The sequence below is a fragment of the Gallinula chloropus genome (genome assembly GCF_964237585.1).
Source record: "Gallinula chloropus genome assembly, chromosome: 4".
Classification (NCBI taxonomy): Eukaryota; Metazoa; Chordata; class Aves; order Gruiformes; family Rallidae; genus Gallinula; species Gallinula chloropus.
The window spans coordinates 34,925,043-34,951,337 of record NC_140088.1 but is presented as its reverse complement, the minus strand read 5'-3'; the positions used below and the strand labels follow the sequence as shown (position 1 = coordinate 34,951,337).

Here is a 26,295-nt window from a genome sequence, read left to right as displayed (position 1 = left end):
TCGTTCTGTACTTGTGTAACAATTGTCTGTCTATCTCTCTCTTGCTCAGGTTGTCTCCTGCTGCATATTATGCTCAGAGGATGATCCAGTATCTTTCCCGGAGGGACAGTATTCGACAGCGCTCTATGCGATACCAACAAAACCGTCTCCGCTCTTCCTCCTCCTCTTCTTCCACTTCAGAGAGCTCAAGCCCATCTGTAGAGGGAAACGATCTGGAATTTGAAGATTTTGAGTAAGTGTGTGTGCTGCCTTGCTCTCTTGCTCGAGTCTGTACAAGACTGCTTTGTTGGCTTCCTACTGTTTACTAATCAAAGACATCTCAGGCTTCCTGTAGGAACTTAACCTGTAGGTTAAGTCATTCAATCAATAATTAGAGCAGTGATTGCTACAAATGGGTCTTGTCATGTTATGAAAATTAAGGCTGCTTTAGACTACCTTCAACATACCAGGCTAGCTAAGACAGATTTAAAAGATTGGTTAAACAAAGAAAAGGAGAATCTTTTTTTTCACCACAGAATGACGGGAGGTTGAGAGGTTATTAGAGCTTTCAAATCTTGAGACAAAACAAAACAGGCACCACTAAGAGGCTTTCTGGACTTAGTTCTTTGGTCTAAGGTTGAAGGATGCAGTCAAACATGTTCTGTTAGTTTTACTTCCTCTAGCTTTGTCAAATGAGTTGAAGTTCCTGGAACTATTTTTTGGAAGTTTTGATGATTGTGAATCTGTGGTAAGTTAAGGTTTCATTTCCTCTAAAGAGAGCAAATGGCCTCTTATGTCAAAGTGATGACTAACTGCATCCAAACCTTTGAAGAGTGCTCTTGCAAGCCACTGTATTTCCTTCTGAGTGGTTCTCCTGACAAACTTTTAAAGTTTGTTGTCCAGCATCTGCTTCTGGACTCCTAGAGATACCCACTGTAATCCCAGCAAACAGATCTGTTGCAAACCCTTTCCAATAAATGGAAACGAAGTAATGGATTGTTTACGTGGCATGAAGACCAAAAGCTCAGGAATTTAGATTAAAATCCATTTTAGCAGAAAAGAGATTATGACCTTTTGCCCTGGTTTCAGCTAGGATAGAGTTAATTTTCACAAGGAGCTGGGACATCCAGAACAGGTGACCCAACCTACCTGAAGAAGTGTGCCATACCATATGACATCATGCTCACTATAAAAGGGGTCTAATCAGGGAGGGATGGAGTGGTTCTGGGGATGGGCTGAGTGTCTGGTCGCTCCTCAAAGTTGCGTTATCACCCATTTTGTAGATTCTAATGACTGGTGTTATTATCTTCCTCTCCCTTTGTTGTCCCATCTTCATCTTTGTGTTCTCATTCTTCATCCCAGCACAGGGGGAGTGGGCGAGCGGCTGTGTCATGTTCAGCTGCCATCCAAGGCTGAACCATTGACACCCTTTCCAGTCCTTCTTCAATCCTTTCCTTTCAAATACAGAATTTTCCCAAAGTCCTTTGAAGTATTACACTAACTTCTCTCCCCTTTTGTGCATATAGTGATTAAAACAGGATGATTCTGAGCATGGTCATGGAAGTCATCTGTGGTGGTAGAGTAGAGGGAACCTGTGAACTTCTCAAAAGTCTGTGCTTTTATGTTGGTGCTGCCAGCAGAGGATGCTGTCAACTCTGCTACTATCGCGACTTTCATGTTCCTTTGCTGCAGTGGCACATACTTAAGATGGCACAGTTGTTAAAGCTCTGTGTCCTTTGTGTCAGGGTGAAGTCCCTTTATGAAGGATGCCAGTAGCACTAGCTATTTCCAGAAAAGCAAGATAATAATCCCTTCCTGACTTTTTAAGTGGTGGTAGACTTTTTTTTTACTTCCTTAGAATGTTGTTCTGTGAAGCTGTCATTTCATGCTCCAGCAATTAAATATTCATAAGGACAGGGTGAGTGAATGTCTTCCCCTGTCATTGTGGCCCTTGTTTGTGTAAGATGTAAATGAGGGGAGATAATGGAGAAGAGTTACTGCTTTGTAGCTTTTCCCAAGAAGCTTCGTGGTCTGGAAGAGCAGAAATATGGTGGCTGCTGGGCCCATTATGCGAGGCGGGTGCGTCGTAAGCGTAGACCTTAATATTTCCATTATTCCATTTCATTTGACTGAAGCCGCTTGTTCTGCTGGGAAGAGAAAAGATGGTAAGCTCTTCATTCAGAGCCAGGCAAATGCCTGCAGAGAAGTGTGTTCTCCTGCAGATAATGCTCATATAGTAAGAGCACCCAGTCAGGGAAGCAATTCAATCAGCCATGCTAAGGTTGCCTTTCGTTTCATACTGAGCAAAAAGAAGTGTTTATTCCTCACTGTGCAGTGGCTGAATTTGTTCAGCTATTTGTATTTTCAGTATTTCACGTTGAATTCTTGTCTGTGCATTCAAGGCATGCTGTCTTTTTCCTTTTCTGCTCTGTTATTTCTCCTAGCTGATTAGAAGTGCGGGGGTCCTTAGAGCTGGAACTTGTCTCATGACTCATTTGATTTCTTCTACTGACACTTCACAATGCATCCTTTCTTCTTTGCTTGTTCACTCGAGCAGAGTGGTGTATTTCTTCGTGTATTTTTTTCTTGCCCTGATCTAGGGCTCTGGCTTCCCTGATTCTCCAGATCTGATGTAGGACAGGGAGTTGCCATCTGCAGTTCATGCTTTTTTTGTGGAACCCTGTGATTTTATTTCTTCTTACTTTTTTTTTTTAATGCAAAAGCCATAGCAAATTGCCTTGATGCTTTGTCTTTCTATACTGGTTAATGTAATTAGTAAATATTCTCTCTTCTTTCATCTTCCTAGAGACCAGGAGGAAGATGTAAGGGGCATTAAATACCAGTTGATTCTACTGCATATAGAGCTCTGTGCCAGGAGTAAGCCCTGTGCTTGTGCAGGGTGTCTGTGAGACAAGCCTCCCTTGGCTCCATCTTTTGTTGGGTTCTGAGCTTTTTGTCTCCTCTAAGATTCATTATTTTATCTGTTGTGGTTTAGCTCCATCCAGCAGCTGAGCACCACACAGCCACTCTTTCACTCCCTCCCCCACAGCAGGATGGGGTAGAGAACCCAGGGCAGTATCTTTTCAGCTTTGCTTACCTAATGATGTGGTATGGGGCATGAAATGCTTGCCCCCTACATTATTTCTGCTCATATGGTCTCTAAAGCCCATCTTATGTGTCAGTCTAAGGCCATAGGTGTCATCTTTTCCATGCAGTTTCTCCAGAATCTCAATTGTATTCATTCATAAATACACTTAGTTTGTGATAGCAGTAGTGTTGGTCTAAGAATGTGAAGTAGAGTGGTTTTATAGGTATTAGTAATCTCCTGTTACACCAGCTTTATGGACAGGGAGGAGGAGGGAGACATGCTCTATACCTGTGTTATTTGGTCTAATGAGATGTTATCTCTCTACATGCGCTGTCTGTGTTTAACCTGTCACTGTTGTCATCTTACTACTGCTTATTGAATACAACTGACAACTGTAAACTTAGTCATGTCTGCAGGAAAGCATTGAATACTGTTTGTAATATATATACAGATTGTAATATTAGGTTATTAACAGATAAATTGATATGAGTGGGTTTTAAGGTTAGCTTTGGCAGAATCCTAAGCTAAAATGAAAAGGCTTCTTGTGTTCTGGGATAAAAATCTCTGAGCGGGGAATGATGTCACTTTAGTCTTCCAGCATAAGTGGTAAAAATAGATTCTTTACAGACAAGTCAGATGAACTTTCTTATTTCAAGGTCTTTTTTTTGTGTCTTATGTTTGGATCACAGAGTTTAGCTCTAAAAATCTAAACTTACTATCTTCTGACTTCTTCAACAAGTTTGAATCTCTTCTAGAGACTTCTTTTAATGTGGAACAACTCTGATGCTGGAAACTGTGGGTGAAGTTTCTAGGACTCCTCAGCACAAGCTCATTTTTTTTCATGTGTGATTCTAAATCTGTCACCATAATGGGAATGTGAAGGTGTTTCTGCAGATGAATTCTGGCCATCTATGTCCCTTTTTGTCTGCAGTAAGTGTAGGAACAAATACGGGTGCGTTTTATCTGTCAGACTGAAAAGCAGATACGTAGGACAGTGCACCAGCTCTGTCTGAAAGCCTTGCTCAAATCCTTCACTGCAGTTCTATAAAAGCTTTCCAGCCAAGGCTAAAGGTGCAACTAGCTGACTCCCCTGCTTTTGAGAGCAAGCTGCCTGGTAGAATGTAGATATGAAGGTGCTTGGAGATTATGCTCTTTTATTGTCTGCAGCTTTTCCCCTTTCTAGCCTCTCCTTTTTCCTTCCTCCCAGAAGGATCTGTGCTGGGTTGGATCCATTCAGTTGTGTCACTGTCACAGGCTAGGAAGGTCTTTATTGTGTCTCTACAAGAAGGGCCTTACCTCATAGGCCTGAAATCTTGTTTTGGTGCTTTATCCTCTTAATTTCTTTTGAGGCACCACCGAGCACTCAGACAGAGAACATGATTGCTGGAGGCACTGCTTTCCTGAGACCACAATGGGCATTCTGTTTTTCTCGAAGCAAGCTCTTGCTTTGCAGAGAGAATGAATTACACAGAACCACAGAATGTTAGGAGTTGGAAGGGACCTGGAAAGATCATCTAGTCCAACCCCCCTGCCAGAGCAGGATCACTCAGACTAAATCCCACAGGAACACATCCAGGTGGGTTTGAATGTCTCCAGAGGAGACTCCCCAACCTCTCTGGGCAGCCTGTTCCAGTGGTCCATCAGCCTCACAGTGAAAAAGTTCCTCCTTACATTCCCATGGAGCTTCCTGTGCTCTTTCTGTGCTTATGGAAACCTTACAAGATTCATGATGACATTATTTGGCTTTACTTGACAACCTAAAAGCCTTGAATTTAAGGCATATTATGGAGCAAGACTTGTGGTTTCTCAGGTGGGCAGCTTGAAGGAGTCTCTTCATAAGTGCATAAGATAAACGAGTGTCTGTCATGCCTGTCTTCAGCTGGTTTTGGTTGTGTTATTGATACTGTCGTGGCAGGACCTGTCAAATCCAAGTTCTTCCAGTAGCCTCTTCGCTTAAAAAGTTCTAAGATCACAACCTGCCAGCTGTCTGTCCCTGTGTTAAAGCTGTAGTACTACATCCAGTTTCTTGATTATGATTTTCATTTATTGTGGAGAATGGTATGGTGGATTCCTTCTGGCCTCTTCTGCAGTTGAAGTGTTTGGTTTGCAAGTCTGTTTTGTGTCCTACTTGATGATCCGCTTCAAAGTGGCATTTTGGTTTAACTTCTGTATGTATTAAGGAGGAAAGTGCACATCTCATTCGTGCAAGATACCCAGGCGATCATCCTTCTTTTGGAATGTCTTCCCTTAAAGCATTTTTTTTTTTCTTGTTGGCTTCTTTGAGAACTTTGACTTGTGCATTGTTACCTGAAAATATTAACAAAGGAAGTAATTGTGTCTGAACAAACACCATGCAGTGAGAGAAGGGGAGGCTATGGCTGTGGCAGTGTGGTTACTCAGTGTGTGCTTGGGTAGTAGCTTTGGGTTTGGATTCTGTTTTCCCTATTGCTTTTCAAGTGAAATGGTGGAAGTGGGTTTCAGGGAGGGAGTTGTGTGTCATGGTGATAATAAGCGTGTGGTTTGCTCAATGGCGGGGACAGAAAGCGATTTTGGAAAGTTTGTGTGAGAGGGGAGAGAGGTTGGAAATTACCAGTTACAGAAATAACTCCCTCCTTACCCTTGTGATGGAATCCCAATCTCCTGTTTAAATCCAGCCTCTACCTTTTCAGTCTGATTCTGTATCATTGTTTGCTGGAGACAGAGCAGTGGGAGCGCTAATCTGCAGAAATGCAATCACATCAGATGTACCTGCTGTTTTCACTTAAATGCCAATGGAAATGGATTTGTAGGATCCATGACACATCAGTTTACTGCAGAAAAAGCAGCTCTTTCTTTCTGGATGTGTTAGGTGGGACAGCTTGTTAACTGTCTCTCTGAAGCGGCGACAAATAATATTCTTGTTAGTAATTTGTTATTTGAGTTCAGATAAAGAAATTAAAAGCAAGATTGATGTTTGCTGTACCTACCTGCCTTTGTTGTTTGGTTTGGTTTTTTTTTTCTGGTGCCTCTTTATCTATAGCTTTGATGCAGTTTCCTCCCTTTCTTAGCTTAATATGGCTCTGCATCATTGTTTTTGATGAAGGTGGAGCTTCTCAAAACTGCCTTGCAAGGCAGACCTGAGTTTTTTGGAACTTGATGGTCACTTTCTGATAAGGGTTTGTTTTGTGGGTTTTTTTCTTTCTCCTTTCTGTTACAGGTTTCTGGAGCAGTTAGTCCTGGGATGTTGCCTCGGGATACGTAGCAATTTATGTTAATTATATTCATCATTTTAAACACAGTTGCAGGCTAAGAATTCTAACAAGTCCTGGATGAATGGGAATGATATTGAATCTACTCTTTGAACTTCATTTTTCAAGGATTAGTGAAAATCTTAGCTTGGCTTGTGATCTACTCATAGTAGCCTCCAGCTTCATTTTTCCTATTCTTTTTATCTTTATCTTTTGTGACAGTCTTTTATATTCCCCTTATCTTGGTCTTAATGTCTAATAATGCTGCCTGGATGCAGTGACAGGCAATGACTATTTCCTTGCAGCAGCACTGCAGGATATTGCTAACCTCACCAGCATAATGCTGTTTTACCAGTAAGTCACATTCCAGCAAGGCAAGTGTCTTCATAGCAGGGTGGTGAGGGAATGAGTGCTTTTTGAAAGATGACAGTTGCCAGAAAAGCTCTCATCACTTTCCAGACTGTTGGTTGCCTGTGCTCGTAGAAACAGTTTTGATGTCAAGATGGTAGAACTGAATTTTTCTGCTACTTCTGTTCATTGTTTTCCTTTTGCTTTTATTTTGTGTCTTTGAAACTCTTAAGCCAGGTCATCTACTGGGTGATGGCTGGTGTTAAGGGGAGTGATTAGAAAGCAAGCTGTTAGGAGTTTGTCACTGGCCACCCAGAGCCCACAGTGGTTAGTGTGCTTCAGGCCTGTAGGTCTAATCAGTTAGCGTTGATTGTGCAGTTTCCGTATCTCTCTTCATGTCTGCATATTTTTATACCTGTTTCCTTAGGAAGAGCAGTAGCATAACAGTGCAACATGTTTGTTTTCTTTTTTTAAAGAAAAAAACCAATAAAGAAGTTGGTGCTTGCTTTTGACACTTTATTCAGGTATTGAAGCCTGATGGAGTGCCCGACTGCACGTCTGCGCTGCCAGCTGTGTTCGAGGAACACTGGTTATGAAGCTCCCAAGTAATTAGCATTAGCCGTAGTGGTGTTTTTCCCTCCTCAAGTTTGTGTTTGGATGAATGTTTGAAAATGTCTGATTCAGGGGTCTCAAGGGAGGGCTACCTGTAGTGCTGGATGCTTTGTTTGGGTTTTAATTTTTTTTTTTCCTCTTTAAACATTGATTTAAATTTCCATAGCAGTTGTGCACCATGTCTAGGCTAAGGTGTAGGGATTCTCTGCCTTCCTCTGGGCTCTGATGTTTCCATTTTCTAATCATTTGCTGTAACTATGAAGTGTATTGGCCTTACTCTAAAACATGTCATCAATTTGTAAGCCTGCCGTGCAGTGAGGTGATTTAAATAGAGACAACTGGATACTGTGCCTAGATAAGAGTGAGTGCTTAATTCTGGTTCCAAATCAGTCTTTCTCTGAAGCAATTAATCCTTGGCATTTAATGGGCAAGTGCTGCTGTTTCTCTTGACCAGGTGATAAATCCTCTCATGTGATGCTTCTCTGAAACACTTGATCTTCTGAAGTGCCATTTTAATCTTGCAAATACATTTTCTCCTGAACAGCCCTCTGAGAGGTAATCAAGGCTGGGGGATTTGTTCTGCGCTGGTCAGGAGAGTCATTAGTTAAGTCAGCAGCCTACCAGTTTATAGGAAGTTTTGGCTGATATATAGACACAAGTTTTCCCTGATGTTCCTTTCAAAAAGCTGCTAGTGAAAAACTGGGACTTGAGCCTTCAAAAGAACATAGGAAGATGGAAGGGCAGCGTCTCTGGTGACTTACCGAACTTCTTCATCAATTACTGTATTAAGTAGCTGTGTTAGAGATCTCTTCTAGTTCCCGTCTTTCCGGCAGGGTAGCGCTGCTCTTTGCAGTTCTTCAATTTTGTTTGGCTTCCAGTGTTATACTTGGGAGCTTGCTCCACAGTCCTGCTATGTTTAGTGCAAGGAAAGGCTTTTCGTGTAGCAGATGCTGCTTTTTTGCTGAAATTTCCTTCTTCCTTGTTGTCTCCTTCTGTTCTGCCTTAAGTACTTCTCCAGTAATGGTCATACCCTTCAAAGAGGGGCAGATAAATTTATCTTTTTGCCTTTCCTTTTTACTGCGTTAAGTATATTCTTTTAAATCAGGGTTTTCATTGTGTTCATATCTGTGGATGTCAAAACTTATACCCTTTTTGATAGGAGCAGTGCTCCTGACTTGTCTGTTTGTATCTAGTTGTGGAAAAGGGTCTCTGCTCAAAGGTCAGTTGTCTTGAATCTTTTCTCTTAAAACATAATCCTGGTTTTAGGTGAGACACCCCTGTCCTCAGAGTTATGAGCAGGGTGGTCCTCTTTTTCCTGGATTGAGTTAACAACTTTTTCAAGAGTGAAGGACCATGAGTAAAGTAACATATACTGGATGGAAACTGGGGTGGTTTTGAGACTAGTCCTGCTCATCCAGGAGATATTATTCCAGCTACTTTGTCTCTGCAGGGTTACAACCAACTTGTGGTGTGGCTTTTCCCTTTTGTCTTCTAGCATACCTGTATCTCACGGAAGTATTTGGAATCCCAGGGGGTTATTTCATGTTTACCTCTATTTTGAGAGGCTTATTTCCTAGAAACTTCCAGTTTTCCCTGACTTCATTTGTAGGTGATGCTCAGAATCTTTCAGGATCAAACCGAAAAAGAACTAAAGTTTTAACATGTTCTGGTACTGGCTGCACCTCTGAGTTGTAAAGCTGCTAGTTAAGTTTCTATCATAGTGTTCCCATCACTGCCTCTCCCTTACTCATCAGAACGGTGCTGGAAAGTGATTGACATGCTCTTAGAATAGAATCACCCACAAATGCAATGTTCCCTGTACCACCTTTTCTCCTATTTCTCTACCCTTTGTGAAACATAGTATATGCTTTGGCTGGTAGTCCTATGCTCTTGTGAGTATACCCTTCTCAAGACATATGTCATCTGGTTTTACCTAAATCAACAGTGAATCCTGTAAATTGAAAGATTTCAGGATCAGTTCGGTATGACATCTTCCAGGTACGCTCTTTAGAGGGCCTGGGGGTTGGTCTTGACTAACCTCTAAAGCCAAACAAGTTCAAGTTACCTGGAAACCTCCTTTGTGATGCTCCTGCCCTCCGTGCTATCTCCTCCAGAGTAACCTCCTGCAGTCTTAAAAAAATGATAATGAGTAAGTGGAGATACTTAATGTTTGAAATACTGAGAAAATTATTCTGGTTTGGTTTTTTCCTCTTGTATCAAGATGGTGCAACTGAATCCAGTGCCAAAATTTAAAGATATTAGTAGATACCACTTAACCAATTATTTAGCATTTCTATTGTATGGAAGTGTCTAACCTCTGCAATAGAAATTGATTTAGCATTTTAAATTGGATCGCATGAAACACGATAAAATGCTGAAAATATGGAACAATTGGCTTGGTCCGATATAATTTGATTCTGCTGAACTTGCGTGGCTTACTGGTGCTGGCTAATAATTAAATGGCTTTTCAAAATGGTCATTGTTGACCTAATTCTGTTGGCTGTGTAGTCAGTGGGAGTTTTAATATTGACTACAATGGGAACAGTTAGACCAACAGATTGCATTAGAAACCCCGTGCTGTGTGTTTAATTTCACTTCCTGATACAACAATCTCTAAATATTAAAGAGAATTCCTGCCAAGACACAAAAGCAGAGCATAGCTTTTTTTTTTTCCTTTCTGACAGTCCTGACTATTTTCCATACCCGCTCAGTTATCAATGCAGTAGCCAAGTTACCAGATGAGAGAGAATGCTTTTTCCTCCAAACTTGAGGGTGCAAAGATTTGCTTCTCCATCTCAGTTTCCAGAGCTGTCGTGTTTACATTGGTCAACTTTTCTCTCAACAAGCAAAGAAACCAGTAGCAGAAAAATCCAAGGAGGTTTGACTCTCTTATCGAGTTTATCCTAAACTTTCATCCTTCTTATGCCCTACTAAAGGTCCATAGATCCCCTGAATGTTTGGGAATTGCTTTCTTTTCCTACTCCATTCTGAGTTGGTGTTAATGCCGTTTTTCCCCTACCAGCTCTTCTCTGTATCGCTGTTTTGACGTGTCCCACACTGATACCTGAACAAATTATGGATAACCTGAATTTTGAGCCAGACAGCTGAAGTTGTTTTGACCATTTGTTGGTTCCTAGAGTTTTCCTCCTGAGACAAATGAGTCTGTTAATAATTATAGTATTAAGTCTCCCTTGTTACCTTATATGCTGATTACTTCTGATTCTTTCTCGGCTCAATGGATTGCTTAGTTCCTCCGTAGTTATTATTTTCACTACAGAAGTTTCCCTGTGCTATTCATCTTTGGTGCAGTTAAAACAAAGGGCATTGCAGGACACCTATTTAGCCCGGTTGCAGCTCTTGTGGTATGATTTGTTTCATTAACTTAAGCCAGGTTATTGAGTTGCTTTACAGAAGAAGCTTTTTTTAAATCTAGATGCACGCGCTCTGAGGGATCCATCCACTTTTACCAGCTATGTTAATTAAACTGTCCACCGCACATCATTAGTTAATGAGCCTGTAGGTAGTTGAATAGAAAGTGGAGCGTTCAGCAGTACTTTAGAGAACTTTAGAAACTTTTCATTTCTTGCCGTGCTTCACGCTGGCACTGCAGTCGTGCTAACATCTGCTCTCCTCCCTCTGTCAGCAGGCTGTATGTGGGACAGAAATAACACAGTGCCACCCATCTTCACTGAGCTGTAGGGATTTTTTTTTTTTTATTTTCCTTTTTAGAAGGTGCAGAAATAATCTTCAGCTGGCACCAGGGTAATATCAGCTGTTCTAGCTTTTCGGCACTAGACGCTTAAGAACACTCTTGCATGTAGTTGAGCATGGGAATTTAGATATAAATGACTCTGTAAATTAGTGATTCAGAGTAATGTTTAGTAATATTCCTCTTTAGCACAGGGAAGTGTGTCTTACACTTCCATTACAGTAAATAGGAACTCTAACATTCTCCAAGGGTAGTCACTCTTTCTCATTCCCAGTTCTGCTGTTAAGAGTTTTGGGGCAGCAGCAGTTGGGGTGTGGTGAGTTTTAATTTTGTTAATTTTTTTATTTTAAGAGGATGTTAAAAATAGATTGCTGTCTCTTGGATCAGTAGAGGCTGTGTCTGTCATGGTGAAAACTGAAGGAAAGTCTAGTTTCTATTTTTTTTTTCCCTTTTAGGCTTTTGTATTGGGGGAGGGCTATACACACAGTGAATGGACAGCACAGGGTGGAGTTCTCACATCAGAAAGTCTCACAGATAAGAAAATTTCTGTCCAAAAAAGCTTTTGTGGGTGCTAACAGCATTGGCTAGTGGCATTTAAAAAAACAAAACCAAAAAACTTGAACAACTGGTTCTTTTAGGTCTCTTGAGTTGGACTGTAGGAGACTTTGCACCTTTATATTCTTGTATTTGCTGGAGCTAATTCCTCATTCCTTTTGTAACCCACCGCAGTGTTTCTCTTCATCCGCAGAGTTCTGTGGAGTGTCATCCTGCTGTTGCTCCTTGTGCCAATATTTGCCCCTTTCAGAAAAGTCTTCTAATTATAGTAAATGTCCAAATGAAATGCAGACCCTGACAATCAGACTGCTGCTCTTCTCCCAGGGCTACACATCGGTGCGGTTTCAGAAAGTGCTACATGGACTCTTAAATCTCTGACTTTCACTAGCTTTTCCCATGTGTGGCAAGATCTGGAACGTGACACTTCTATCTCCCTTTTGGCTTTTTCTCTTTAGCAGGAAAAGTCTAAGCAGTATGTCAGCACCCAAGTTGGTAGGATTCCTCCTGTTATTGATCCACATCTTTTAATAGGCTGGAGGTTTGATAAAAGAACCCCAGCAGCTTTTCACATGTCTGATTTCAGGAACCCTGCTGCTTATGCAGAAACCTCGGGGTGAGGTGGGGCTTTGGCTGTGAACTGCAAGTGCTGTGTCTGCAGTAGGAGGAGGAATGGAAGCTTTGAGCTTGGATTTAGATTTTGTTTTGGTGAAATAGTTTGAAATGCTAACAAGCTTTGCAGAACAACCTCTGCTCTTGTGTTCCTGGTTCCTCAAGTGTGTGGGAAACAGCCACGTAATGGACTTTCTTCTCAGCCCACGTTTCTTGCTCACTGACTTTAAAAAAGCAAAACAAAAAAAAATTCTAAAATGCACAGCTTGGTGGAGTGGGTTAGGAATGTGCCGCTAGTGTGTTGCATAAGGAATATTTAGTTTCCTAGTGATTCCAAGGCTCTGCAAGTTAATACTCTTCCCCAAAACTGCCTGAGAAGGAGACAAGTAGGGCTGCAATTACAGATGGGGATCTGCAATCCAGGGAGAACAGGCTTGCTACTTGAGCAAGGTCATGCAGAGAGTAAATTTCTGAATGGAGAACAAAGCACTGCAGAGGCCTGTTTCAGAGCTCTAGAGTCACTGGTGGAGCCTCATTATTTTTAATGCTGTCTAATTGCAGGTCCTCTTGTGACCTATGAATGCAGTATCAGAAATTTTGTTTGCTGGAGACTTTGGAGGTCCTCCCATTTGGCCTCCTGCTTGTTTTAGGGGTTTTTTTATTGCCAAAGTCAGACTGGGTGAGCCATGGCTTTACTCTCTTGAGACTTCCAAGGATGGCAGGTCTGCAGCCTCTGAGTAACCTGTTTGGTGTTGCACTGCTCTCCTGGGGAAGACAACTTTTCCTGCATGTGCTGCAGCACAATAGGTGCTAGACCCTTTCCCCTCTTTCCCCGAGGCCCAGACATTTATTGGGAAACCGCACAAGAGGGACTTTTGAGGGGGAACAGTTTTGTTTGACACTGTCTAATGTTTCTGACTTCACTGGAGAAGCTTCTGTAAGGTGAGATTATCTTAAACTGTGATGGCATTTAAACTGCACCTCGAGGGAAGGAGCACAGAATAATAGTTTTCAGATTATGCTCTTTTGCCTGCACTCCTGGCAATGAAAATGTGAAACTTAATGTCTCTTTGACTAACTGAAAGGTCCCATAAGGACTGGGGTGTCTTGTTTTGCTCTCCTGGCCCAAATTCTAAGGTTTCTTGTTCATTTACTCGGGTGATTGACATTGTTAGATGATGAAGAAAGTGGACATTAGGATACCCATTTGTAAAACTGTCAGGAGTCGGTACAGTAAGTTGTGTAAATTTGGGACACTAGATGTGTGTGACTTGCACAAGAGAACTATTAAGTCTCAGAGCATAGTCAGGATGGCTAGATGATGTTGCTTTTTTATTTTCTTGAAGAATACTTGGTTACATCGTAATTTTAATGTACAATAATTGTTTTCTCTTTTGCTGAAGGGACAATGGAGACCGATCCAGGCACCGAGCTCCCCGGAACGCCCGCATGTCTGCTCCATCACTGGGACGCTTTGTTCCAAGGTAAGGCTTGTTCATGTAAGAGTGAAAGGGTGTGGAAATCCTGGAGGTACCAGTTGCAGTACAGTGCTCTGGTGCTTTCACATGGATTCCTTTTCTTGCACAGGTCTACTGTACTCCTTGTTTTGCAGTTTTTGGGACCCCTGAGATGGCATGCTAGTATTATCAGCTCATCCTGGGACATCTGAAGGACAGCATGGCCTTAGCGCTTCTTACCTGCAGGTTGGGGCTCCCGTGAATAGGAGGATAAAAGAATCCGATCAGAGATTCGCAGCACAGTGTGCTGGTTTGAGATTAGGAAACTATTGTAGGAGGTAAAAGATTTGCTTAACGCTGATTTTTTTCACAGCCACATTGATCAGAGGAGGGTGTAATCTGTAACTTGCCTTTTGTTTGGAGCAGTGAAGTGGTTGACTAAGCAGAGGAGTCTAGCCTTCCCTGTACTATAGTCTACTGGAATATAGTCGTGTTTCCTAAAAGCAATTGAGGATGCTGTCCAGTGCTGTAGTACACTGGGATGTCTGTCATAATGTGAGCCTCCTCTCTTTGTTTTGCAGACGCTTCTTACTGCCAGAGTACTTGCCTTATGCTGGGATTTTCCATGAACGGGGACAGCCTGGCTTGGCCACCCATTCCTCTGTCAACAGGGTTTTGGCAGGTAATGAAACTTCCTTATTTGCAGTAGTAGTATAGGTTAGTGGTATTTTTCTTGTGAATCTGAGCAGAGGATTGATGAGAAAAATCTAACTTCAACTTTTGAGGTTTTATTTAAGTTGCCTGAAACAAAGGAAGGGACTGTTGGAGTGATGAGCTATCATTCAAGTGCCTGGACTTTGCAGATTCCACATTTCAAGTACGGGAATCTCTGCATGAACTGTGGAGGGGTGCTGTTAACAGTTCTCCCTTTGTTTAACTTCCTCTCCTATTCCTAGATGTCTTTTCCTTAACAACCTGACAGACTAATGATCAGCTTGCTGCAGGTCCTTCTAATTGAATTATAGGGTGCCTTGTTCGTGTTCCGGCTGGCAAGACGCACACAAGGCAATGCGGGATTCAATTAGGATCTTAATAAATGCATATTAAAAAAACTCAGCTGCCACCACATACAGTGCACAGGCATTTGGGAGCCTTAAAGGGCAGGCGGAGGTGGGAAGGGAGGTGGGGGGAAGAGGAGGAGTATGGCACTCTGGCAGTTCATGAATGAGATGGTTATAGATGACACATATCTCAAGGGTGGGTCTTTTTTGGCTGCGTCTTAGTTGCTCTGTAATTAACCCCAGTGCATGGAAGTCATTTCGGAGCTTGGGGGAGAATAAGGGATGATGTATGGACAGGTAGGTTGGAATATGGGTCCCTTCCTTCCTGCAGGTAATCATAGGACTGCCCCTGAAAGAAGTGATGAAAGGTTTGTTCAAGAGGCCGCGTGACCCTTTACCTTATCCTAAGGCATGATGGAGTGTGCCTAAACCATTTTGGACAGGATTTATCTAACCTGTTCTTAAGAGTCTTCACTGGAGTTTTCCCAGTCATTTTGGGGTGGAACCATTGGGGGTTGATTTATTTCTGGTACCTCCCAGATCTTTATCTCTCTGGGCATTTTTGGTTTGACTGCGTGGTTCACAGACCTTGCTGTTGCAGAGCTCATCCAACAGTTAGCCTCCAAAGACCTCTGTGTTGTTCCCGTAGGAGAGACTGGAGCTAGCCTGTAGCTTTAGCTGACGCATGTACTCTCCCGTGCTTGCTGCCTGTGTGGGCTTTGGCTGTTGGCACGTGGAAGCAGCACACTGGCAGATAATTACTTGCTGCCAGGCAACACTGCAGAACTTGTGTGGCCCCGCTTTGCTGGAGACACCTGTCTTCAACCCTCCTCCAGCCCTCCCCACAGTTTGCCTGTTCCTTGGTGGCTGGGAAACAGCCTAGCTTTTTCTCCTTGCACGTTTTTGGGGAATTTGAGCCCCAAAATACATGTGCTTCCTTACTATTTGTTGTGTGTACACCAAGACAAAGAAGGTAGAAATTCTAATCGTGGAACTTTCAAAAAACAAGATGAATCCCTTTCTGTATAGCGCTGTGCTGAGCCTGCGTAAGGCAAGGTTTGTTTGTCTCCTACAGCGTGGTGGAACCTCACACTGGAATATTTGGGACTCCACAGTAAAGGCTTTTTATTGACTTAAACATAAAATTAATTCCTGTAATGCGACAGCTGCTCGTGATACGTTGTTTTAATAGTCTGTTTATTTTAGTCTGTACCTACGCTTTCAGCTTTCAAAATATCTTTTACATTTGTGCTCAAAAACATGTTAATATGTTGCAGAAACCAGAAGGGTTGAGGTTGTAAACATTAGGTGGAGGCTTGGAAGATGAGAACTATAAAATGAGGCAGCAATTGTAGAATAAAGACTTTCTTGGTCAGCAGCATTGTCATTTTCAGTATTATATTTTTGAGCCATTGAAAGTTGCAGTGCTTATAATAGACTTTCCATTTCAGTTAGCCTGTGCCAAATCTTGTGGTAGTTCTTTCTTCACTGTCATGGTGAAAAACCTCTACTCGAGTTCCGAACTACTTAACCCAGGCTGGTTGTTACGGATGAGGTTGCCAGCCTGGGCTGAGGGAAAAATCAATCATCCATCTTCCTATTAACACAGGTTAATCTAAGCTTGAGTGCCTTAAATTGCTTCATCCTACCCTGTATCTAGACTGTCATTTCTGAATTATGTTTAAATGCATAAATGCCAAATGTATTTCTTATGTAACCTCTATGGCATTTGAGAAAAGGTGCCAAAAAAAGCCCCTATTCCGACCCTGACAGCTTTCTAAAAACCGAGGATAGACTTCTGTGGTCAACTGTAAGTGAGAGGTGTTGTTTGGGAAAATATGCCCAATTACACTTGTGTTCCTGTCCCCTGCCCCACTTACTGCTGATGCAGAGAGGAAATGAAAGCAGCAGACAGAATCTTATGGGTATGTGTCCTGGTTTCACCTGAGAGAGAATAATTTTCTTCCTGGTAGCTGGTGCTGTGTTTTGGATTTATTATGAGAATAATGTTGATAACACACTGATATTTTAGTTGTTGCTAAGTAATGCTTATACTAAGTCAAGGACTTTTCAGCTTCCCATGCTCTGCCAGCGAGGAGGTGCACAAGAAGTGGGGAGGGAGCATCTTGTGAATTACTTTGTGCTGACTAAATTTCATAATGTCAGAGCTGCTGCTGTTGAGTTCTGTCCACGTTTACTTTCAGCTCTCTGCTTTGTATGAACAGCTTTGTTGTTTAAGTATCGTTCTTGTGCAACTGTTACAGACAATAGCTCTGTGCTAGGGCAGACTGCCATGCGAATACATTCTTTAGAGCAGTCTGGGTTAATGAACCGCTAAAAATTACAGGTTATCTAAGCAGACAGGGCTAGTACAACAACACAGTGGGTTTGGCAGAATGAGTCTGATGTGCCAGGCAGGGCTGAGGTCGGGATTGGAGTGTTCATTGTACTAGTCATGGAGTGGTGGTGGCCATCCCAGCACCAAGGGACTTCCACACAAAGTATGACAAAGGTGGTAACAGATGGGTAGAGTCGGTGGGAGTTCAGGGGGAGAACGAAGTGATACTAGTCAACATGACAGACAAGAGTTATCTCTGTGCCAGCAGCCTAATTTGCATGTAGGACTGGAACAACAACGAGCCCCAGTAGCGTCCCTGCCCAAATCCTTATATACTGGTGCAGTTTAGACCTATCAGCTGATACGATGCGCTGCATCACTGCTTTCTGGCACCAAGTTAAACACCATGTGAAAATATATTACATCAACATTGTTACCTTTAACGTTCAAACTTGTAATCACACCAAAAAGTGTTGGTAGTTTGACAAGTTATATTTTCCTGTAAAGTCTATGTTGATTGGCAGTAATTACACTGTCCTCCTTTAATCCTTTATTAACTGAGTCTTATATCAGCTTTTTCATTATTTTGTCTGGAATCAATGTCAGGCTGACAAGACTGACATGTCTCATCCTATTTCAACCTTTTAAAATACTGGTATAACACTAGCGTATTTTTCAGTCTTCCACATTACGCTTTTATTTCAAGACTCATCACAAAACCTGAGAGTTCATTTGGCAGCTCTTCTAATACTCTTGGTGGTGTGGGCTGTAAGCTGCCCTCTGGACTCCCTTCTCCTGCCGTAAGTGATGGGGTTGTGGTCTCAAGGAAACATCCATACGGGGAAGGCTAGTTGAAGTGGTTGTTTGCTAAAGTGATGATGAAAGCTGGAAATACATCTTGGCTTCTCACTCAACAGGACTTGGCCCATTGTGTCAGGTAGTGCGAGTGGGATACACATCTTAGGGCCATTTCAGTCATCTAGTCTCTTGAGTTCTCTGCTATTTGCAGGCCATCAGAGTGTTGTCTGTTTTCCTTTGATTCCGCTGTGCTTCCTAGAAGATAGCACTTCTGTGGGATGAGGTTACACCTTTTGTAACAGGAGTTTGAACTGCTACAGAGTTCAGCAGTGTTAACATGCCTGGCTCTAGATCCAAGAAACACACAGCTTACTTGTGTTTACCACCTCCTACTGCTATTTTTGGGGTTTTTTTTTAAAGCTGAATATTTCTACACGTTCTTGTTGGGAGGTGATGTTGTTCAGTTTGGTTGGTGGGTTTGGTTTGCTGTGGTTGGGGTTTTTTGGTGGGCTTTTTGTTTGTTTAGGATAGGTTTTAATAAATTTATCTTAAGTCATGTTGTGAGCAGGATACCGCTAAGTAATTTAGGGACCAAGTCATGGATATCTGACAGTAGACAGATGTACATTTTAGTATGTTTTTTTTAAATCAGTAAATACATTTTTTAAAAAGATCCTCTTTATTGCCACTGAAAAGCTTATGACCTCTTGTTTACCTACGTGAATTTTTCCTTTAGGCTTTATAGTAATTGACTATTTGGGATAGACAGAGACATGCTAATGGTATAGTGGAACAAAGAAGGCTTTAGTTTCAGTTCAGTGGAAACTCAGCGGAGAAAGAAAATCAACGTTTGCCAAGGAACTGTGCAGGAGGCTTTAAAAATTGTCAGTTTATTGACATTCTTGTTAGCAGGAGACCTGCAGGTGCAAGTTTACTGGATTGTGATAGCTATCTAGCTTTGTGAAATGCTTCTGTCTCACCTCACTTGGGTTTAATAGGCTTTGTGCTGGTTTTGCCTGGGAAGGAGTTAATTTTCTCCATAGTGGCTAGTATGGGGCTGTTTGGGATTTGTGCTGGGAACTCTTGGTGACACAGAGATGTTTTGGTTACTGCTTGTGCAGAGTCAAGGCTTTTTCTGCTTCTCACACCAACCCATCACAAGCTTGGTGTGAGAAGCTGGAGGTGCACAAGAGGCTGGGAGGGGACACAGCTGAGACAGCTGACCTATACTGACCATATAATTCCATATTGTATACTATCACGTTCAGTATAAAACGAGGGATGCTAGCCAGAAGATAGGGTTGCTGTTCAGAGACAGGGCATTAGGGTTGGGTTTTTTTCCCTCCTCAGGTGATGAGCAATTGCACTTGTGCATCATTATTATTTCTTATTATTATTGTTTCTTATCTTCCTTTGGTATTCTATTAAACTGTCTTTATCTCAGCCCACAAGTTTGGTTTTTTTCCATCTTCCTCCCTGTCTCTCTGGGTGGGAGGAGGAGTGGTGAGCGAGTGGCTGTGTGGTGTTCAGGTACTGGCTGGGGTTAGACCCCAACGGGCATCTATTCAGTTCTGTGCATCTAAACAGGCAAAGTATTCTTCCTTGCACGGGCACCCATCCTGTCCTGGCTTTGCCACCAGACTCTGTCTGTTCAAATGCAATCCAACACAGTTGCTCTGAGTTCTCTACCTCATTGTGGAGATCCAGGTTCAGCACAGCTTAGAGACTGAGTGATAGATATGGCACTCTACACATTCAGGTTTTGAGTGACTTTAATTGCTATTGTCAGGGTAATAGATTCAGACCAGAGACTGAACACTTGGCATGTATTCAAAGAACCAGCTTGCTGTTACAGCTCTTTCCATAGCACCTGTTCAGAATATGACCCACTACAAGAGCGATAACAGTTCAGCTTTGGATATCTCTCCTGGGGTTGCCAAACAAAGCTGTCTGGCCTTGTTGCACTAGGGTAGGGGTGAGGCTGTAGGTGAAGCTAAAAATTAGTTGATAACCTGCCATTTTGGGGGATCTAGGACTTCAAAGTGTAATGTTCAGCTGCTGCTTTCCCAAAAATCACATAAGCTATCCCATTCTTCAAAGTTTGGCTCCCTGGGAGAATTCTAGGTCAGTGTGTCTTCAAGTGAATTTCTGTACTTCAGCCAGTAGTGAGTAATGCACGATTGTTAGAGCATTTCAGGTTTCATCAGGAGGAAAGCTGGTGAATGGGCTGGAACACAAGGCTTATGAGGAGCAACTGAGGGAACTGGGACTGTTTAGCCTGGAGGAGGTTGAGGGCAGACCTGAGCTCTCTACAACTACCTGAGAGGAGGCTGTGGTGAACGGGGACTCGGCCTCTTCTTGCAGATAAGTAGTGATAGGACAAGAGGGAATGGCTGCAAGTTGTGCCAGTGGAGGTTCAGGTTAGAAATTAGGATGAATTTCCTCTCAGAAGGAGAGGTTGGGCATTGGAATGGGCTGCCCAGGGAGGTGGTGGAGTCACTGTCCCTCAAGATTGTCAAGGAAAGATTGGATAAGGTAGTTAGGGACATGGTTTAGTTAGTAATATAGGTAGTAGGGGGACAGTTGGACTAGATGGTCTTGGAGGTCTTTTCCAACCTTAATGATTCTGTGAAAAGTAGCAAAAATGGTGGATAAATGTTGTCCTTCTGTGACAGGAAGATTTGTTTGAGCATTTAGTAGCTGTCTTAACAAGAATTAGGGTGATGGCCTCTCACCAGTCAAATTTTTGAACCACAGCCACTAGCTAAGGTGCCTGCTGGCACACGTTCCCAGTCTCTTCACTGCTCTAGCTGTGTTTGGGGCTGATGTTCAAATGCAAGTGAATGGCTCTACCCTAAAGCCAGTTACAAGGGATGTAGATGAGCCTGTGATATGTACAGTTGGATATAGAGTATTGGTTGCTGCTGCAGCTAGAATTAGCCCAGTAACCTTTCACTTCTGCTCTAATGATGGAAGTAATCATAATAAGAGGCTGCTTTGATTGCCTTGGAAACTGCATTGCAGACAGATTCTCCAGTTCCTCTGGCATTGCAGGTGTGATTGCCTCCTGTGGCTCAAGTCGTCTTGACCTAAGTGGGTTCTGTCGCATATGGTGTCAGTGAGCTGTGAACTCTGTTTTGAGGTGCCCTTTCCTTAAAATGTGCTTGCAGTGATGCAGAACTGTACAGAGTAGGACTAAGATGACTGTAGAGCTCCAGAGGGCTAGCAAAAGCTGATGAGATCAGATGTACCCTTGTTTTTCTATCAGTACATGTACATTCTCTGGCAAGGCTTTCTGCACAGTTGCCCAAGACTTGAGTGTTGTTTTGAGTCTGTGCCTTCAGCTGTCCATCAGCAGCTCTTTGCTATTAGCTTGCTTCTGCCTGTTCATCTAAGACAACATGCATTTGGATTAGTATGCTGATCTAATCCTGCTTTTCATGAAGTACAGGTCTGTAGAGTAATACAATCCATGAACACAGCCGTATGGCTTTCTACACTGTGCTTCTGTTCTTTTGGATACTCCTTGATGTGGAAAGGGGTGAACCTTTGAGTAACCTCATTCCCTGTGGTACTTGTGATCTATGTGATTGGACACTAAATGACACAAGAGTCTTAAAATATGCCTCAAACTCTTCTGCAACTTGAGAGCTATAGATAATCTGTTGCCTTCATCACAGACTCGAGAAAACTTTGATTTCTGTGGAAGTGCAGCCTTTCATGCAGAATCGTAAAGAGGAAAAGAGGCTGTAGTGCTGCACTGTAAATGCATGGACAAACTCATTGCAGTAGGGAGTAGAAAGTGTGCCTTTATGAAACTCATGAGAGGTATCCTTGGAGTTGTTGATTTCCTCAATGTGGAAGGTATCTCAGTATGGTACTTAAATCCTGCTGTCTTCAGAAGCTTTGGAAGCGTGGCAAAGATGTTTTAATCATGTTAGGTGTTCACTTAAACTTGCTTCAGGTGTTCTGCTGCCATGCTTGCAGGTTTCACGAAGGTAAGCTGCTGGACCTCAGCTCCCATCTGCCTTTGTGTCTCTCCAACTGCCGCTTTCTTAAAGCAACTTTTGGCCATGAAGGTTTTTAATGTTGCTGCTCCATCATAGTGGAGCATTTCATATATAAAATCACCTGATAGTTTAGTGTCCGAGGGATTGGATGAAGGGACAATAAAGCCATATGTTGTGAGTGAACTTTATCTTAGTATTATATCCATTATTGCCTTCTACTTCTTAGGTTCTGTAGCCGTGGCTATACAAGGTTGTACTGCATTGAGTCTGTGGTCAGAAGGTGAACTTGTTAGCAAACATTCTTCAAACGAAATCCCTCTCCCAGAAGGTAGAAATCACTTTAATGCTTAAAAAAACAAGCCTAGAAAACAACCTTTGTGGCTACACAGGGATTGGATATTTATTCCACAGATGCTATGCTCTCCCTAGCAGGACCATCTTTATAGTACATTGATCATTTTTCACTCTATTGCAAGACACCAATAAGTTTGATTTTTTTTTTTCTTTTTCCTGGCTCTAATTGACAGTCCAGCTGCCCCTTTTCTCCTTCCACCCTGCAGAGTTGTACCTTGGCTGTACCTACCCACAATAAAGGTGGGTAGGTAGTTCATATTGTTATTTGAATGACCCACAGGCCATCTCTTCTGAAATACTAGTCTTGTGTAAAGACCCCACAATGGTGGCATTGTGTTTGATGCAGATAAATGCTCTTCTGAGCTAAAGGAGGCTTGGATCTTCTGTCTAGCTAGATGTCTCCTGGATGTGGATGGTAGGTAGCAGTTGAGAGAAAGCCATTAACATACGCAATGGAGAGGTGGTGTGTGTGTTGTTTCCAGATAGCTTTTCCCTCCCATTCCACAGTGAGGATGTGTGGTTACAAATCGGTTTGATGTCCTCTCCTGCTGAACACTGTGGCATGCAGAAAGCAGGGGCAGGGAGGAAGCTCTTGGGTACTTTGCGCTGGAATGGAACAACGCCCATCTGGCTGGCTGCTTATAATGCCATGCTTGCTCTGTGCCTCTCTGCTTGCAGCTTCCATTTAGCAGCAGAGGTGCTCTGTGGGCAGAGTCACTTCTCTTGTCAGCTGTGAACTGATCCAGTTTAAATTCTTTGGTTGGGACATTGAGTGTGAAGCACTAGAGACTGAGGGGGGAGGGAACAAACTTGCATCAGAACCCTTGCAAGATGCTATCCCCTATTTTATTCCAGAGACCAGAGGAAATGCTCTCAAGGCTTCAATGAGTCCAAATTCAATTTGATTTCTAAAATCTGTAAGAGTATTTTGTGTATCGAGGCCTTTATATGGAAAGAGCTGTCTCTTCATACCTGAGAGCTGAAGATGGTCCCAAAGCCTCTTAAATATTGAACAATAAAGGTGAACTAGACTGTCAAACAAAATAGTGCTTGTTAGTGCTTTAAAGCTTGGTTTTGCTCAGTCTTTTTTGTTCGTGTCTTTCCTTTATGCTTTTGCAGCTCGAGCAGTAGTTCATCTCAATCTGCTAAATCTGAGAATGTGTTAATTGAGAGGGATGTGAGTCAATTGGAGATAAGAATCCACAGCTATGTGCACCATGGGGGGTATTTACATTTTAATTTTGGGGACATTTGACTTGGGGAGGATAAGCTTCCTGTATAGTTAGCAGAGAAAAAGAAGCTTCTGTTCTGATTCATCACCTGAAGGTGAGCCAAATTTAGGTGCTCTGAATCTTCTGTGGAGCTGCCAGTCTATTTATTGCTGATTATATAGGGGGCTTTGGAAGAGCGCTTTTCTGCTGTGGATACCTTAGATGCCTATAATTAGGCAGGTTGCATTCTGCCCAGGCGGCTGAGTGCAGAAAGGATGATAGCTAGAAGAGGAGTCTGAGCAGAGGGGATGAAAGGACAGCGGCAAAGGTGATGTAAGAAGCCGAGCAAGCAGGAACTCTGAGAGGAAGAAAAGCAACAGCTGTTTGGTTTGTATGGTGGGTGTTCTTTCTCATGTACTTTCTTCCAGCAGTAAATACTGCTTGGCAGAGTGGCAATGCCAAGGGAGCTTATAGCTTTGCTGCTGATCAGTGCTGCTCACCTGCTTGCTTTCTTTTCTACATTTATCCACTGAAAAGGGGGAGGTGCTCTCCGCCTCCCCCCCCCTTCCCAATACACAAACCCTGCCACTGTCTCCAGCAGGTAATCAAGTTTTCTTAGGAGGACACTTCCTCTGTTTCTGCAGATTTTTGTTCTGGTTTCTTTGCTTGGGGTCTGCTTCTGTTTGGGTTTGTTTTTTTAAAAAAAAACTTATTCTGGACTGCAAGTATTAATGGCTATTTTGAGACCAGCCAGCCAGTACCTGCTTAATGCGGTGCTCAGGAAAAACGGAGCCTGTGTGATAGGGATTATTTTTTTTCCTGGTTTCTGCCTCTGCAGTTTGAAGCTGCTGCGTTATTTGGTGTGCACTGTTCCAGGAGTATGGAACTTGGTTTTACAGAGTGAATTAATGTGCCTGCTCTAGGAGCCCCTTCTCGCACCACATCAGTCTCAGGTGCTCAATAAAGACTCATGGGACTTCCTCCTCAAGTTTTCTGTAGCTCAGTGCTGTGATCTGTTTAATTTCTTCCCCTTCCTATTCAATGTCCCTTGGTGCTGTGTTGTACGCTGACATGACAGACCTTGGACTTGTCGACAAGCTGTATTTAACAGAGTAGGTAAGAAACTGTACTAGGTGTGATACAAGGAGACACGTTGTAGGTACACTCCTTAATGCTGCCTTTCCCAGATTTCATACCCAAAACGGCTGCAGGACTCCACAGGTAGCCTTTTGGTGTTATGAGAAACAAACCATCTTGATTTTCCTGTTTGTAGGAAGATAATGTGGCAGTTTTGTCAATGCAGCAGAGTTTTGTCAATGCAGCAGAGCTTTGTGCCACTGTGTTTTGTAGCTCCTGGATGCATTTAAAACATTGTTCTGTGTGTCTCAGAAGCTAACATGTTAGCTAAGTGAATGTGTGAGTACTGTAATCCAGTTTTGTTTGTAAGCTTCATGTCTTGTAACTGGATGTTTTCCAGACCTTTCATTGTGCCTTGCTCTTTAGATTTCATACCTCAAAACTGGTAAAAGGGACCCACTCTGAGCATATGCAGATAAAAAAGGAGATATCTACAGGACAGTACTGCTGGGAAAAGCTCTTCAGCAAGGCAGACTTTGGCTTGTTCAGGGATCTGCTTGGGGCCAGTGCATACTGTTGAACATCTTCATACCTGGGTGGTGGGTTGGAGTGTACCATTGGCAAGACTGGGAGTAAGTAATGAAACAAAGTTGTGATTCTCTTCAGAGGGAGTGTCATAGGTTAGGAAATTGGCCAACAAATCTCAAGTTAAATTAAGAGAAAGGCCAAGTCCTGCATCTGTGAAGGGATGATCCCATCCGCTAGTACAGGCTGGAAAGCAACTTTGCAGAGAAGGACCTGGGGGTCCTGATGGGCAGTAAGTTGAACATGAGCCAGCAAATGTGCCCTCACAGAAGAGAAGGCCAACAGTATACTGGGTTGAATTAGGAAGAGCATAGCCAGCAGGTTGAGGAAGTGGTGCCTCTTTTCAACTCTGGTAGGGGCGCATTTTGAGTGCTTTGCCCAGTTCTGGTCCCCCAGTGCAAGAAAGGCATGGACATAGAGTGACTGTGGCAAAGGCCCACAAAAGTATGGGATGGGAAACTGACTTGAGGGCCTGGAGAGGGAAGGGTGTTTGGGGAGGGGGAGCTTGTCAATGTGTATAAATAATTGAGGAAACTAAGACAAGCAAGGCAAGCTCTTCTCAGTGGCACCTAGTGAAAAGACAAAAGGCAGTGGACACAAATAGAAATTCCATTTGGAAGTGTGATAGTGATCAAATGCTGGAACTGGTTGTCCAAGGTGTTTGTGGAGTTCTCATCTCTGGAGATATCCCAAGTTTGACCAGAGATAGTCCCTGGTAGCTTGCTGTGATTCACCCTGCTCTGAGCAGGTCCTTGCTACCCTCAGCCTTCATTGATTCCCTGAATCGTGTGAGTACACAAGAGCAGTGACATGATGGTTGGGCTCAGTGTAGGTGAGAACAGAGTTTGCTTTAGCTAAAACTGTGTTAAATGCTGTAGTTCAGCAGTAGGTACAGCTGCCTCTGGTTGGATGTGTAGGCATTGTCTGTTAAACCTATTGTAAAACCTTGTGGCTGTTGCTGTAGCAGACTTCTGGCTCTTTCAAGGTTTGTCAGAGAGAGCAGATGTTACTGGAGAGTGCTTTGTTACTAGCTTTCCATGAGGATACTTTATTTTGTGCCAAGAGTCTTTCATTTTCAGTTCCATTTGGTAAGCTGAACTGAAAGCTGAAAACCCCTCAGTTGCCTACTTATGTAGCACAAGTGTCCATGGAAAGAGTTGGTGTGGATTAGCAGCTGCACGTTATGAGCGTCATTTGCAACGTTATTTGCCAGTGAGATTAGAATGAGCCCAACTTTTATGTTCGGAGTCAGCACAGACCAGTTTCTACAGGATATG

The 26,295-nt window shown here is 42.8% G+C and overlaps 1 protein-coding gene across 5 annotated transcripts in view; it reads left to right on the top strand.

The window, feature by feature from the left end:
• AMBRA1 (autophagy and beclin 1 regulator 1) overlaps positions 1-26,295 on the top strand; it is a gene marked incomplete at its 5' end in the record, with an annotated part of 126,250 nt that overhangs the window by 30,432 nt on the left and 69,523 nt on the right. For 3 of the 5 annotated variants that reach the window (XM_084264053.1, XM_084264052.1, XM_084264050.1), the window contains 3 exons: positions 50-232; positions 13,531-13,611; positions 14,166-14,266. In XM_084264053.1, coding sequence (XP_084120179.1) covers positions 50-232; positions 13,531-13,611; positions 14,166-14,266 — 365 coding nt within the window. The remainder of the gene's footprint in view (positions 1-49; positions 233-13,530; positions 13,612-14,165; positions 14,267-26,295) is intronic. The other 2 variants (XM_084264054.1, XM_084264051.1) reach the window with 1 other exon arrangement.